Genomic DNA, 17,121 nt, shown 5'->3' with positions numbered 1-17,121 from the left:
TGATTTCCTCCCTAGACCAGCCCCTGTGGAAGGCCTCCGTGGCCGCCCCAATCCTGAAGGAGTGAGTACCGTATAATGACCCATCTAAACCAATATGTCGCAGCGCTTTTCGCAGAACCATGCGCAGTTGATAATTCGACACACATGAACCATTTAAATGTCGAAAAACTTGAAGGTCTAATGACCCACCCGACATTTTCTTCCAACAAAGAGCCCATCGTAAAGGGCACGTTTCCGGAGGGGACACCGCCTCCAACCAGACACCTTTACCCATACTCCTTTGATCCGTTTTTGAGTGGGAGAGCCAAATGTGGACCCCCCTTTCCGACAGTTGAACATTCCCCCACAGAAGGCCAGGAGAGGACTTGTTGCCAAGCAATTCAGACACACGAAAGGCTCCAAAAAACATCCACACCATCAACGTGGCGAACAAACACGCTTCCACTCGATCAGAACACACAGCCGGGAGTACAGAAATCACCTGAAACAGCTTCTGCCACGACAAAGGAGATCGCAAAGTACGAACAGCACCTCTCTCTCTAGACCACCCTTCCAACATTCTCCTACCCAACTCCCCAGCCGACGGAGAGTAACCCCACAAAAGCTTACCCATGAAAGAAATACCCGCCAGTTTGCCAGAAATAGTAATTCTAGACAAATTCTTATCCATCATACACAAGATGAACTGAACCACATCCTCAGACCGTCGCCAATCCTGCTCCCTCCAACACGCACCCGACTCCAAAAACTCTGTCCAGGCTAACTCATACGCTGTCCTCGTGGAAGGAGCCAAGGAACCTAAAACCAGGTGAAAGACCCGGTGTTGCCTACCATCCACAGGTGGTCCGGCATGGGAGTCGGCTCCTCGTCTGCCTCCAAAGCAAGCCCACGGAATCTCTCCCACTGTGAACGAGACAAAGCATCTGCAATGTCATTGTCCACGCCAGGAACGTGCAGGGCCCGAAAACAGATATCATGTTTCAGACAACCCAACACAAACACTCGAAGGAGCTTCAAAATCTGGGGATCTCTGGCCGACTGTTTGTTAATTACCTGGACCACAGCCATATTATCAAACGGAAAAGAACCTTTTTGTGGGCCAGATCCACACCCCACAGAGTGACAGCAACAACCACAGGGAAAAGTTCCAGAAAGGCAATACTTCTACCACCATTCATCCATTGCACGGGCCACTGTTGGGCACACCACCTTCCTTGCCAGTATAGACCAAAACCCTCACTTCCAGCAGCATCAGAGAAGATCTGTACATCCCAACACCAATCCACCTCCCGACACAAAGGCACACCATTGAAGGAATGTAAGAAGAAGACCCACATGCGTAAGTCCTCTTTCACCCCCGCGGACAGCCTCACCCGATGATGTGGAAGGGAATGACCAGACAAAGCTCTGCCCAACCTCCTACAGAAAGTCCTACCCGCCCTAACCACTCTGCAGGCAAAGTTAAGGTGTCCTAGCAAAACTTGTATCTCTTTCACAAACACTTTCTCTTTTCCCAACATGGTTCCAACCAGTTCAAGCATTTTTTGTTTCTTGTCCAATGGAAGACGAGCTTGCATCAAATGTGAGTCAAGCTCGATCCCCAAAAAAGACATGGTCGCGCAAGGACCCATGGTCTTCTCAGGGGCCAATGGTACACCTAAATAACTCATCAATGATTGAAACGATGTGAGAGCAGCTTGGCAAACCAACGAATTGGCAGTACCCACAAAGAAGAAATCGTCCAAGTAATGAGTGACTAGTTCATGGCCACTCTGTTTAGTAAACCACCATTGTAGAAACGTACTGAAAGTTTCAAACAACGCACAAGACATGGAACAACCCATTGGCAACGCCTTGTCCACGTACCATTTTCCAAGAAAATGGATGCCCAGAAGACACCAGTCTTCAGGATGCACTGGAAGGAGCCGAAATGCGGATTTGATGTCGCATTTTGCCATCAGAGCATCAGGGCCCGCCGTGACAACCAGTTGCATAGCTACATCCACTGAAGAATAAGATACCGATGCAGCTTCGTTGTCAATGAAATCATTTACCGACCCACCTTCAGGCCATGATAGATGTTGAATGAGCCGGAACTGACCAGGCTCCTTCTTGGGGACCACACCAATAGGGGATACAATTAGGTTCACCAGAGGCCAATCATCAAACGGGCCCGCCATTCTTCCCTCACTCACTTCCTTGTCCAATTTTGACTGTACAATGGCAGGGTGTTCACTTGCCGACCTCAAATTCTTGGACCAACGTCTCAAACGTGGTCCCTCATACCCCAAACGAAAACCAACCTGGAAACCCAACAACAAGACTGACCGCAGCTCGGCAGGCTCGTAATCCCGCAAAGCAGCAGCCAATCGATCAACATTAACCGGTGTACGAGCCTTTGGGCCCAGCACCGGATGAAGACTTCCCTCCCCTGGGAGCTGGAGGTTGCTGTGGTGGCACGAAAGTTCCTGAACTCTGTTGGGAAACCTGGGGACCCCCGGAAGTCCTAGGACCCCAGCAACGGGATAACGGATGGTTCTTCCTACCACATTGTGAACATTCGTGACGGAATTTACAGAACTGTCTAGTACAAGTCCCGCTGTTAAAATCCCAACACGTGCCGGTAGGCGACTGGGTGGTAGAGTTGGCCCCCACCCCTCCCCGGGTGGGACGGGACTGAAAGGGACGATAGACTAAAGGAAGACCACTGGCTGTAAAAATTGTTTTACCAGAGGCAGACGAACCCATCGTGTGCTGCCAAAGGTCAGAGTCCAACTCACCCCATTTCGCCTCGGGATCCCAAGCCATACGCGCCCTAAACTCCTCATCATATTGAGCCCAAGCATAATCATTCCTAGTCAGCTGAGCCTTACGGATAACATCCATGTACTTAAATAATGACACGCAGCGCTCAGGGAACTTTTCGCAGTAGACGCTGGCATAAATTAAAAAGGCCGCCGTCCAGTTTTCGATAGTCAAAGGTACTTTAGGGCGTTTTGCCAATTCAAACTCCTCCTCCTTGGAACCCTCTTTAGCACGAACCTCCCTGTGTAGCAATTTTAACAGTTCCACATACTCACCGTTCCATATCCTTTCCTTTGTACTGAGCATCAAATGAGCCCCCAAAGGCTTCGTAACACCATATACGGCAACTTTCTGATTTTTAGTTCCTTACTGTGAAGTACATTTTTAGTAGTGCCCAAACCAACAGTGGACGTGCCGCTATCCACTTTTTCACCTGTATTGAGTTCATCCCCGTTTGTACCCACACCTTGATCCCTGACAACACGTCCTTTGTATAATTTACCATCCTTTTCAGTAGATATTAAATCTACACCAACACCAATAGAAACCATATTTGGCCGCACGGCCTGAACCACAGTCTCACCTGGGCGTAAAAGAGGCGGTTGACTGGCTTCCGTCCTCCACTCTGTCTGTGCACCGTCGTCCGCCCTCCGAGGAGCCCTCACCGAGGGGCCGAGCACTCGTGGCCTTGACGATTCCGCACGACTCCGAACCACCTGTTCCTGTAACATACTATGAGAAACATTAACATGCCCCCCCCCCAGACACAATCTCACGAACTTCTCCCTCTTCAGGGCTGTCCTCATCATAATCTAAAATGAGCGATTCCTCTAACTGAGGAGGGGCAGTGACAACCACCGAAGTCTGTCTTGACTCCACCGTGTTCGATCGACCATGGGCCTTACCAGCCCCAGCCCTCACGCTTGACCTTGGCGGGGATGACGACTGAACTCGTCTATACATCCCCCCACCAGTACCACTGACAACCTGTTGATGTCCTGTAAAAGATAAGCCAGCATTATAACCACCACGTGGCACAAGAGAGGTCGTGCGTAACCCGCTCCCATGTACAACGCTGGATTCCACCGCCGAGGCCGGGAAGGTCGCGCTGGACCTGGATGCACCGCCCATGTTGAAATCCCTCGTTGGGGCCATCGAGGTCGTAGTAAACCTGCGTGTGATGGCCGCGGCGGGATCCCTCGATGGTATGGGACGTGCCGCGCCAGGCTCCACCCGCACTTCTCCTCGGCGTACCTGGGCTGCCTGCCGCCCGGCCAAGTCTGCTGCCGCAGGTCGAGCTCCCTCCTGTAAAGAAAAAGGCCGGACTGGTGTGCCGGGTCCCTTACTAAAACCAACTCTACGTGCAGAAGACAAACCGCCAACAGTAAATCCACCACCCCTGCCAGACACCTCGAAACTCCCCGAACCAACAGCACTTTTTCTTTTTAGAGCATCGCAAAGCCGAGGAGACGGAGGACAAACCTCTTCATCTGCACTAACATCCAACATAGCCTGAAAAATCCGCGACGCAGGCCCCTGAGCAGCAAAATCCTGAACCCCCGTATCATCAAAAGAACCCCGAGATGCAGGCCCCGAAACCACTCTCATACCAGGACACTGAAAATGCCCGGCCAACCTATAAAAAGAACCTTCTCCAACCTCATGTTGCTGAACAAAACCATCTGCACTCCCGTCCCCCCCGAGGGGAAGGCCTTCGACCACTTCCAACGGGCGGCAACTCCCCACTGAAGCGCCCGCACCATACAAATCCCCTCCAAGTAAAGGAACATCAGTCCGCCCAGAACCCTCCCCCAAACCCATCTGGGCCCATTCCCCCTCCCCCAAAGAACCGCTACCTACAGACACAGCCTCCCCTCTGACAGACCCCGTGGGAGAAAACAATAACGGACTACTCAGATCCCTCCCCACAGACCGTACAAGCACACCAGGGCCCTCAGACCTGACCCCCCCAGGACCCGATACCAAAGGCCGCGCGATGGACACACCAACCGAACCACTGTCAACCGTTACTGGGACCTGAACCACATGGTGGCGAATAACGCTCAAGGGAGCGACCACCTCCTGTACGTCCTGACCCGTAGCACCCCGTAACGGCTGCTGCGCCACAGGAACCACATTCAAAATGGCCTCCGCCCCCCCCATCTCGGTGACGTCAGCACCCGCCCCCGCGGAGGCCGAAGCTGAACGCCGCGTGCAACCACGTTGCCTGGAAGCACGACGGCCCCGCAAAACGGGAGCAGAGGCCGCCCTTTCACGCAAACCAACATTAGAAACCTCCCCTACCACAGAAGGAAAACCACCTTCCCCAACCACTTCCACCAACGAGGCATCCAAAGAAACAGACGGATCTGAAGAACCAGAATCACTCCCTCGACGGGCCCTAGAACCCGCCCGCCGAGTCCTGGAACGACCCCGTTCACTTACCCCGTCCTGCCTCCGGCGTTTCGGAGAGTAACATGCTGCCACCACAGCCGACACCCTCGCAGAGGCCTCCCGCTGGGGGCGCGGGGGCTCGGTCTGACCCCGGTCGCCAATGACCAGGTCCAAACGCCCCGCCTCGCTAAGCAGGCGAATAGCCTCCAACACTCGATAATCTTCACCAGCCATAATATCGAATCAGAATAGCTACAAGGAAAATTAACGAACTACCAAAATACTGACAAAAATTCTAAGCTCAACCGGCCACCAGGTCACCAAGCCCAAAATGGTGCCCGGAAAAAGGAGCCCCGCCCATTTATAGGGGGACGCACAATACAACTAAAAACCAGCCCAAAAAACGCCCAATAGAATCTGCTAGAAGAAATACCCCCACCCAGATCTCCCAAACCGCCCGGGGGAGGAGACCTCCCAGGGGTCGGCTGCCCTCCCCCAAGCCCCCCTTCGCCTAGGCTGCCTATCAACTGTCTCTCGTGGCGACCTGTTAGCCCCGCCCCTTGAGGGTAAATTCCCCTGGTAAATACTATCATTAACGTCACTGAAGACAGTTCTTTGAGGTTTCCCCATATGGCATATGAAATATAAATAGAACGGGAAGCTGAATATTGTTTTTGCTCTTGTCGCTGCCCCCACTTCCCCGTCACAGCACGCGCAGAGTGGATTACGCCGTCCATCTGTGAACAGCTGCCTTTGAATGTGACTTTGTGCTGGCCACAAAAGAAACGCCATAAAACTGCCAGTGGGAGCGAAGAAAGTGTCTGGGGTGTTGAATGCAACTGTTTTGCATCGCTTTTCTTATTCTGCTTCATTTAAGGGGTAGGGGGTGGTAAAATATCACAATTCAGTTTCACTGTCCTACCCTCTGCCTCAGATCTTAACTGGGGTGGGGTGGGGTGGAGCTGGCGGTACACACTCATCTCCTCTGGCGGGGGTTACTGCCTCAAGCAGTGAGTGTATTAAGGGGCGGGGCTATCATTAGTCCAAGGGTGGTAACAACAGGGACTGGGTCTTTGAGGGACTCGCCGGGCCCCATGTAAAACAATTATTTACAACCTAGTCCGAGTGTGGGGACCACATTTCCTAGCTTGCTTTGAAGTCCATATAGCGCACTCACTATAGTGCCACTGAATGCATTGTATTTAAGATGTTATGTGGCGCTTCACACCCCGGCGAATCAGCTAAAAGCTCAATTCACATCGGTTTCTTGGGCCCGTAATCCAGGCGAAAGTTCGACTAGAAGTCTGTTATTATAGTTCTTCTTTTTCCCTATAAATCTCCAGTGTCCTTACATTTCGCTTTGCCCCCTCCCCCATGGCCATTTTCACTTAGAATACGAATAGGCGTTGCAGGTGAAGGGAGAAGGTACATTTGTGTTAAAAAGCCAGTCATTGCTGAGTTAATCAGCTCCGCCCTGATATGTAAACACAGAAGCACCCTCTACCCCCTCCCAGAACCTCACCTCCCCCAACCACATCACTAAGATTAGGGGAAAAGAAAGCCAGGGGCCCTCTCATTAATAGCCCAGCAACCCCTTTCTCCCCAAGTCCCACTCCACGACATCCATCCGAGGGCTAGGGTTCGGCAGATAAAATTAGTGGTCCCAGCTAAAGCAGCAGCATCGAGGAGCATTATACCCTCGAATTAATTATATTTGTAAAGCACACAGTTACCCTCAGGAGGGTGTGTTGGCGCTAGGGAAACTTAATGTGCACGGCACTGAACGGTGGCAGACAGCAGGGTAAGCATTCTCATTTCAGTCAGAAACCATAGCACAAAAGCAGTACTATTAAGCTGTGTTTAGTGATGGCCATTATATACTGCGCTTTTAAAAGGCAGAAGTGGGCAGGTGGTGGTGGTTAACCTAGTGAGGGGCGCTTTTTAAGCAAAGACGGGCCATGGATGTGAGTTTTCTGGCTGAGACGCACTCTGTAGCACAAACTGATTCGGTTCCCTTCGAAATACGGCTTGGACAGCTCACCCCGAGCATTGTAAGAGGAAGTCAGTCGGTGCACGCGACCGCCCGCCCGCAGGGAGCCTTGCACGCGCCGCGGGGGCCCTGGAGACTGCCACAGATAATTGTCTCCAGGTGGGAGGGGCCAACCTGTAACCGACCAGGCCGGACCGAGAAGCCCCGCGCGCCGGCTCCCGGCCTCAGAATGTGGAAGTGAGCCGTGCAAGGCAGGAGTGAGGCAGTCTGGGCTCGGGTAACGGGTTCGAGGAGCTGTCGGTGGCAAGAATAGTGCGTCTACCCCATGAACATGGAGCGCAGACATGCCTTCAGATTGTAAGTGACATCTTTGTAGAAAAGGCCTGCCTCTCGAGGAGGTCACATGTACAGGGGCCATCAGTCATTTTCTCACCATATGTTTTGATTACTCAGATAACTGAACTGTGAACATATGCTGGAATATCGTCACAAGGGCCGCAAAGATGTTTCTGTTCTCTGCATGCACCACACCCTCTTATTAAAGGATGCCGTTTGTGCACGCAGTTAAATTGAATGTAAACATCTTCACAAGTAGTGCTTATCATTCGCCTGGACAGGTGCACGTGTTTTTTGCTGTTGCACTTTTATGTAGCGCGAACGTTTTTGAGCTAAAGGTATTGGAGAGTTTTACATGATCACCCGTTATATCACACAAGGTCACATACATTTTTAGGCAGGGTAGATTGGGTGTTTTGTCCTGACTGGTAGTTCCTAAGTGGGCACCACATTCTCTCTTAGGAGTTTTGTAAAGTACCACCCTGACTTGTGAGTGGCCTACTCAAAATGTAGATTTACTGTACCATCGCACGGTCCTCTCTGTTCATACTACACCGGGATAGAATAATGGGATTTTTATGCCTCCCTGTAATGCCGCACTTGTTCTCCCTGATCAGGTAAATAGGATTGTATGTATGTATGCATGTTTATTTATAGCCACAGATCCAAGAAGCGTTATGCAATGAAGGCGTGAGGATATTCCGAGGAGTAATTACGACTTATTCGAAGGTGGGGATGGCCTTCTTCACTTTGTGACATATTGAAGTTTGGACTATATTTATGGAAGAACATATTTCCGTGCTTAATTTGAGCTGGTGGTTCCAGGTGGAGTACACCACCACTCGTTTTTGAAGACCAGCACTTACTTTTTTTGTCAGTCTTTCATCCGGCTCGAGAGAGAAAAACACAAAAAGAGGAAGATAGACTGAACATCTGGGGGAAAGAAGGGTTGAAAACGAGCCTGCAACATTGAGATAAAATTGCAGGTTGTCTGGTTTTCGGTGGAATAAAGAGTCATGAGGTGAAATCAAGATTAGGTGCCAATGCTGCTCAGCGCCCCTGGTATTCGCAGCCCTGGCTTTGGGTTTCTGAGCTAGACTTTAGGCCTGGCACTTATTGTTTCACAAGTTAAGCGCTGAGTCCTATTCCATTCTGCTGATGTAACAGGTGCATGCAAAGGTATTTAAATATGCACTGAAGGAGTATAGTAATGTGTACTGTTTATAGAAAGTTGAAGAGTTCCACGAATAAACAGGTTTGAGTTCTTTATGTGAATAAGGCAGAGGAGTGCTGTAATCATACTCGTGGGAAGTCAGTGCGCATTCTTTCTGTTGTCCAAGCAACATGGAGAAATGGAGCAGCTCTGCATTTCATCGGAAAGCCATGGCATACAAAGATTTAATTTATAAAGTGTATATGGAAAGGATGTTAGTAAACATACAATATCCCTTTGGTGAATGTCTGGGTCTCAGTGTGTGTGGTGTGTGTATATAGCTGTAATAAGAACATTTTGATAAAACTGAAGTTTATTTCTCCTCCTTACCAGCTGTTTACCAAGGAGCCGCAGTTAGGGTTGATTTGGTTACTCCATAGGAAAAAAACACCATGGGCCTAATTTTGATGGCGGTCAGACGCTCACATGGGATTGGAAACCGACTGACATGTAGTTGGTGGTTCCACCTGCCAAATTAAGATGCAGCTGCCGTGTGGGCAGTTGGAAACATCTCCTTTTCCACTGCGGCTTGTCCTGCAACCCGGAAAAGGAGTGCGGTACAAGCCGCAGTGGAAAAGGAGATGTTTTTGAAACATTAATGGGTCGTGTGCCAGGCACAATGTGGCGCCTGTTACATGACCCCCGGCCACATAGCGGAGGCCTACGGGGGACGGGGTCCCTGCTAGGCCCCCCCAAATTTTCTTTCCAACAGGCTTTCTATGACGGTCAGGGCCATTGTAATTCTACGGTGGTGCTTGCGCAGGCACCGCCCCTATTCTAGGGTATTATTATCCGACCGACGGCCCGATGGGCTACTTGAGCCCGTTGGACACGTCAGTTTGTCCCTCCTACTGCAGCGAATGGGCCGATCGCATCCTAATGTGGCGGTCGGACTGCTATGCTAGATGGCGGTTGGACCGCCACCGACGGCCTGTCGGTGGCGGTCCGACCACTATCCTAATCGGGCCTTATGTTATCGACCGGCAATAGCTTTTTACCAGCTTGACTAATATGCACCACGTTGGGAACATTTCTGGTTCTACTGAGTCTGGCTTTCGAAATTTGGCACACATGGGTTGTGTGGTTCATATGTTTTTAAGGAAACCGTCTTTTGTTGGTCTTTATACAAAATCTGATGTCTATATTTGCTTTCTGGTAAAGTCAGAAAACTGGACCATCTTAACACAAACGTGGCATGGAGCTGCTGCCAGATTAGGTACTTTCCATCCTTTTACTGAAAATGTGTTCAGTAATTTTTCTGGTGCCTGTGACTAAAAAAACAATGATCCAGGTTTCTAAGGGTTGTATACAGGCACCACAAGTATCTCTTACTGATTTCCAAATCTTGCCTAAGAGAGAAAGTTAAATTGAGCAGCTGAGAAGACTTTTGGACTGCAGATTTACAATGGAAATTCACTAACTCCAATCTGCTTGCACTAGGAATTGGAGGAAATTTCTTATATTTTATTGCCCTCACACCCGGGTTCACAAATCTCACACAGTGTAAAACTTTTATATATCCAATGTAGGTGCAAGTTGGTCACATATTGACCCCATCATTGGTGGGGGAGCAACACACACCCCGTGGTCGTAACACGGGGACCAGCAAGGTGCCAGACGATACCTGAACGCGCTAATACGGTACTACAGAAGAAGTGGGCGACCGCAGTAAGACGGGTTAAATTGACCACACCCGGATTATCGCCTTAAAACCAATTGACAGCGGGATGATAATATGCTGGACCAAGTGAAGTGCCTAAATTTTATTGGCAACTGGGGTACCAGAATTGACCTGATGTTTTGCGCAGATTGAAAGATGCAGTAACGACCAATACGACACTGTAAACACGAGCCTCCCCGTTTTTAAAAACTCTGAGAGCTTTATTATTTTGGCTCCCTAAACATAATGAACACCCATTGGCCTCAATACTGATGAGAAGGACCAATAGTCAACTAACTAAAAAAGATCATACCTGTTTTTAACTAGTCCGTCCTGAGGAAGGTGTTACAACACTACAAAAGCACCAAAACGCGTCGACAAAGGACCTTTTTATGTATTATGTTTTTAATTGATCTCATTTATTATGTTCATCTACTAATTTGTGATCCAAGTTGAGTCTTGATTAAAGCATTAGGATCAGTGTACTCTGAGATAGCAACCGTAAATCGGAATTGTTAGATAGATTGACTTTGTATGTACCAGAGCACATGATCTAGATCACAATATATAATAAATGCTTAACCAGTTCATGTTTTTAACTGAAAAAGAAAATAATGTTTTTAAGGCAAAATAAAATTTGAGAAGCAAATAGTAAATACTAGTGTTGTGTAGTATTTATCTTGTGTTGTGGAGGACTAATTATCTGTGTTACAATTTGGATATAAAGTAAACTATGATTTATGTGTAGGCCTTTTGGTCACCTATCAGAAGTATAACACCACAAAAAGGAAATGTTCTTGTTTATATTATTGATACCTGGTCCTTTCTGGTTTCTGGGAGACTCTCTTATTTTTTAAGAGTATTTTAGGATGACACCAGTTACATAATCAATGATGTCATTTAGCATGTCAGGAAGGATGTACTTTGTGAGATCGAAAGCAGTGCATGGTGAGTGCCCAAGTACCAATTAGCTCAGTAAACTATAACTGGTGGATTTCTGGTTTTTATTTTTGTTTTTTTAAACACTAGTTTTTTATCTTATAACTTTATTTTAATCTTTTGCATTTTTACATGAATTTCTGTTATTTTAAAATCATACTAAGCCAACCCCACAGCTGCACAAGGTCTTTGGCTGTGCATCGTGAAGTATTGATTGCAGGCCCTGGTCAATTGCCAATCCCCTGATGTACACAGCCCTTGGATGTGAAAAGCAGTTGTTGGACAAAGGGCTGACTTCTGGCCCGGCCCTGAGGCACCCTGCAGCCAACCCTACACTGTGCACGACCTACAGCAGTGCGCAGCGGGAGGGTGGCCTCAGGGCTTGGTGCCTGGAGAGGACTTGGGGCCAACCCCTCTATGGACTCTGCCCCCATGGACATTCAACCTACATTTTTTTTGTGTGTGAGTACCGCAGTCCTCTTGCAGTACTGGCACCCAAGCTTTGCCAACCATAGTCCCACTGTAACATGCAAGCTTCCGTGAGGAAGATTATACATTACTGCGGTACCATAGGGCTGAAGATTGGACAGCATCTCGAAGGTCTCTTATGGAAGTACCTAAGGTGGGGCCTCTAGGAGTACCGTAGTAATCCTGTGCCAAATAAAAACACATTGAGGCCCGATATCTCCCACAGGTGCCAAGGGAAAAAATTAGGGTTAACTGAGCCAAGGTTTGTATTTTAAGTTTAAGTTTTGGTCTTAAGTTTAGCTTAACACCAAAACGTAAGTTTAACTGAGACAAAATCCTAACGTTTTTACTCCTAAATGCCCTTTGTGAATACCGAAAGTCGTAAAGTTAGGATTTTGTCTCATCTCAGATTACTTTTGTGAATCGGGCCCAATAATTCCAGTTCATGCACAAAGTTAGCTGCTCTTTGAAGAAAATAGTTTTTTCAAGGTAGCTACCCAAAATAAATATGCATAAATTTGATTTATAAAAGAATAAATACATAACGAGTAGTATGTAATGTGGGTCACTCTCAGAGCTCCGGTGGCATTTACAAACCACTCTGACTTCAGCCTCTTAATTTATGAGCTCCTCCATGGCAATATTGGATATATTGGACCATGTTACACTATTAACTGTTAAATATAATACATATTTATCTATCGATCTCTCTAAATAGATATATCCTTATTATAAATATATTAAGGATTCAACGTGGTCAAAGTGATGTAGCAGCACAGTCCACTGTCAGTGCTAGCAGTGGGGGTAGACCAGATCCCCAGTTGATTTTCACACAAAAAAGAAAGGATACAGCTGCACACCAGTCTTCTAGTAATATGCACAGTTTAATGACGAATTATCAAACACCAACGTGTTATAACTCCAAAGAGTCTTGCTCACGGTCAATTATTCCTTTTTCAGATTTGATTTATATACAAATGCCCGTCCTGCCTATTAGGAAGCATTCTGGGAGTTGAAGTCCTATAAGTAATTTAAAAACAATTTATACATGACTTGACAGATGTGAATATTCTGGTGCCGGGCAATATAAACTTTCAATGTATAGTACAATTATTATTCCCTTTGCCAGTATGTGTCTCATACGTCTGGTTTGGAGTCCAACACCATCACAGTGGTTCATTATGCTTATATGGGTGGGTACCTTGTTTTGGGCAATTGTCAATCGTTTATGTCACAATATCTACATGTATTGATAGACTGTTGAATTTTGTACTCAAAGCTAAGTGCCCAGGTATCATAATCATAATACACAAAACCAAATCGCAAACAATTCACATAAGCGGAGTGCTCACGATCTAGAAAATTGTTTGCGCAGGGTGTGTGGAACTGGACTGTCCCACTAATTCCAGCCGAGTGCCTGTTTATGTAATGTGGATCAGTCTCGGCTCTGGTGGCATTTACAAATCACTCTGACATCGGCCTCGTGGTTTATGGCCCCCTCCATGGCAATATTGGAAACATTGCACCATATTAACCCCTTGCCTGCTGGTGATGGCTCCCGTCCGTCATGGCACACAGTGCTCGTGTGCTGATGACGGCCGGGAGCCGTCACGACCACGCCTGCGATCGGAATGTGACTCACAGGAGCGGAATTCTGGCCGCGGGCAAGTGGTTAAACTAGTAACTGTTAAATATTATACATATCTCTCTATATGTATTTGTGTCTCTCTCTCATATATATTCATATCGACTGCAATTGATGTGTATATCTTCAACCTTGCGGGAGCTCACAGTGCTTATATAGCCTAATGCCACAGGCCAACGTTCGTTTAAGCGCTCCCTCCTCCTATGGGGTGAGGCAGGCTAAATTGATTTGCACGCTACAGGACATTATGGAACTGAGAGGAAATTAAAGACTTTTTCTTATCAATAAAAAGGGGCGATAATACTATCTTTATTATGGGAAGAAAAAGATTGGGTAAGCATTTCATTAAATTTGTTCCATCTGTTTCTTTTTGCATGTTTTTGGCAGTGTACAGCTACTGTTGGTTGCTGACTATAGTCTCAAGCTACGGCCTGCACCCAACCAGCTGTTGATTGACTTACCCACACTGCCCACCGCCATTGACTGTGTACAGTTGGGGATTATATGACTAGTTTTCCTTTGTCAAATTGTTCGCATTATTCTTGTAAGGAGTTATGATTTTCATGGATATCTCAATTTTCTACAATTTTGCTGATCACGAATAGTACCTGTGTCCGTTAGGGATAACATTTTATTATATCGTTTTCACGATTTGCCATGCCTCTGAGTGACCCCCAGTCACCCCTGCTGCACCTCTCAATTGGCCCCAGCATTGATTGGAACTTTTTCTGCAGTGTGAAAATTGTGATTTTAAAAGTCAGCGATATACTAAAAAACCTTTTTTAATTATTATCTCCAAACCACTTACCAGATTTACCCTATTCTAATGAAAAGAGACTTTGAGTAAAGTTACATTCATTCTAAGTGTGTGGTAACTCTGTTTACTGTTTTTCCTGTGTCTGCAAGCAAATATTACCATGGGAAAACTCATCTCTTAACGCCACCCACCCTTCTCCATAACATTTTACTCTTCCCCCCCCCCCCTCATAGAATGGCACAAATTGTGGCATGCCTCCTGGCCTTAGCTGACTCTGCTGTGTGATTGCCAAAATTGGTGCAGATCCATCCATAGTGAAGGGGGGTGGGCAAAGTTATATTGGGTTCTAACAATAGGTAAGGGCCTACATGTAGAATAAACGGATTGAAGCATACCTTGCCTGGCCCTGAGAGGCGTTTGTACGAAAACGATCATATATATAGATACATATCATATTATATTGGAGGCCGCTGTTGCTCATCCACTGAAGTACAGAAGTCAGGGAGGCCTGGAAGTTACGCAGTGCATTAGAAGAGTTTCTATCAAGAGTAAAAAGCAACTGAGTATTGTCTGCATAGGATAAAGTCTGTACTATAAAATATTCTATTGGGGTAGCCAAGGGGTTCATATATACATTAAACAATGTGGGGCTGGAGCAGACCCCTGGGGGACCCGGGAATACAATAGTTTAGAATCTGAGGCAAATGTGGCATCCAAACTGAGACCAATCTGAGACCAATCTGTCAAAAAGGAGCAAAGCTAAGGCAGCACCAATGGCCTCTAGACACTGCACAAGTTTTGAATGTGAGATTGTGTCAAAGGCCGCCGATGGATCAAGGAGAATCGGAGCTACCTGCTTCCTCTGATGCACCACTAGCCTTTTTATGTCAGGAACTTTAAGTTTTTTTGTTTTTACTGAACACTTTTTAGGCAACAAATGCAACTATAGAACCTATCGCAAGATGTCCCTGCATTCCAGCGGAAGAGCATACAGCTCCAGTTCTGAGTTCTTTAAAAAATATATTGTACTCTATCCGTCAGATCATGGATTTAATGACCCAGGAGACTTGCTGTGTTTTTTTTTTCTTCATGTTACTGGTGTTTACTGTATGCTGGTTTTCCTTCCCCTTCTAGGGGCACCACCAGCTTAATAAAATAGTTTAAAAAAAATCTGCTAATGTCATTGTTTATTTTTATATATTTGTTTTAGGGCATGGGTCCCTACTCTGTCATTTGAGGGCTCTGCCAAAACATCTACACGCCAATTTTTATTTTTGGGGAGGAGGCATACTGACCCTCCCCCCTCCCCCATTTCTCAAGAGTTTTGGGGACCCCCTCTCCCAAGCCAGTTTTTCTTTTTTGGGGAGAGGGGCGTGGGATCACTCTCCACAGGTCAAGTAAGGGTACCGGGAACCCAATCCTTCGGCTGATGCAAATTTGTTGGGAGGGAGATGTGAGGACTCCTCCCAAGCCATTCAGTAGCCCTGTGGACACCATCCCCCAGGGCAGATGGCAGTAATGTCCTGTGGACCGCACCGGAGTACTGCAGTTCTGTGCCTGGGCAGGGGGAACATAAACTCCCTAACTGCTCTCTTGCAGACAGGGAGCACAGGTTTGCTCCTGCATGGTGGGTACAGAGAAAGGCTGCTCCTGCCGGGTGGGAGCAAACTGAGCCAGCCCCTGCTGCACCCCAGAGGGTGTGGGCAGGGAAGCCGGAAGGGTCTCTGGGAGCCCTGGGGTCCCACTGACACCATTGCTGTGGGTATCTAGATGGGCACCCACAGCACCTTTTCGTTGCTCTGGCCCCAGAGGATGAAATCCCCAGGATCTTGTGGGGGTGCATGCTCCCTCCCTGTTCGAATGCAACGTGGCCCCTGGAGATAGTGCCTAAAGGGCTTGATAAGGACTTGGGAAGAGGTGCCACATGTTCCCGCCCCATTATAATGCAGTGTGACCTAGGGGAGTTCGGGGTCCCATGGGCCTCATGATGGCTCGGAAAGGGGAGGCTGCATCCCTCACCCCCAAACCATTATATTGTGGTGGCCACCAGGCCCTAACCCACCCCATGGGTGTTTATAAAAATATGGCGAGGACCAACTTAAATGCTTTTATTTTACTGCGGATCCTTTAAAAAATTCTGGTAAAATTTAAAAGTTATGTTTTTGTCCCCTCAGGGACCACCCCCAATAGGCTTGGGTTGGGTGTGGGTAGGGTAGGGTAGGGTAGAGATACACTGCCCCCCTATATTTTTAATATTTATTTTCAGTAGAAGTGACCTGAGACCCCACATCCTAAAATGACTGCCATGACATCTTTGTTGATGTAGTTGCTGCCAATCAGATCTTATCTCTAAATCTGGCAGCTCTGCTGTAACTCCGCTGCGTGATATATACTTACTATTTGAATTTCTCAACAATGAAAGAGCAGATATACACGAAACCACAAAAAGCGAGCCTTCTGAGCCAAGATCTTGCGTTCTCCCAAATTTGGTGTAAATCCATTCAGCCGTTTTGGCTCTAGTTGTCTAATTTTCGTATGTAAAATTGCATTTAGAAAATGTTTTTTGACCCCCCCCCCCTTCCTTTTCTTCTCAGACCATGCCTGAGCAATCACCTCAAAACTTTCAAGGAAGGCGCAGAGGTGAATGAGATATATATCACACTCAGAAAGGTTGCCCTTGAAAGTCGCCACACACGGAGGTGTGTAAACCCAAAACGCCACAGGTAGCAGGGTTGATCAGCATGCCACAAGCCTTCCAAACATGCCATATGCGTTTCGAGCATCTGCGTACTCTTGTTCACTGGCTGCAATGTAGAAGGAAAAGACAGGCTGATGGAAACAACTGTTTTTAAATAATAACAAGCCCCGCCCTAATGGGCGTCACGAACCTAGGCATTGTGGTCAAAGTAGTTTG

General features: G+C 47.4%; 1 protein-coding gene across 4 annotated transcripts in view; it reads left to right on the top strand.

Annotated features, from left to right (window-relative positions):
* The window catches only part of ARHGAP40 (Rho GTPase activating protein 40), a 475,540-nt gene that overhangs the window by 299,611 nt on the left and 158,808 nt on the right, over positions 1-17,121 (top strand). Inside the window, exon 1 of one of the 4 annotated variants that reach the window (XM_086932261.1) lies at positions 7,396-7,546. The exons of the other annotated variants lie outside the window; for them this stretch is intronic. Within the exon in view, the coding sequence (XP_086788387.1) occupies positions 7,515-7,546 (32 nt within the window). The 5' untranslated portion in view covers positions 7,396-7,514. Of the gene's footprint in view, positions 1-7,395; positions 7,547-17,121 lie in introns of those variants that run through there. 4 annotated transcript variants of the gene reach the window in all.

The sequence above is a fragment of the Lissotriton vulgaris genome, chromosome 7, assembly GCF_964263255.1.
Source record: "Lissotriton vulgaris chromosome 7, aLisVul1.2, whole genome shotgun sequence".
NCBI classification, from domain to species: domain Eukaryota; kingdom Metazoa; phylum Chordata; class Amphibia; order Caudata; family Salamandridae; genus Lissotriton; species Lissotriton vulgaris.
Note: the sequence above shows the minus strand (reverse complement) of the source record. Positions and strands in the feature narration are given on the sequence as shown.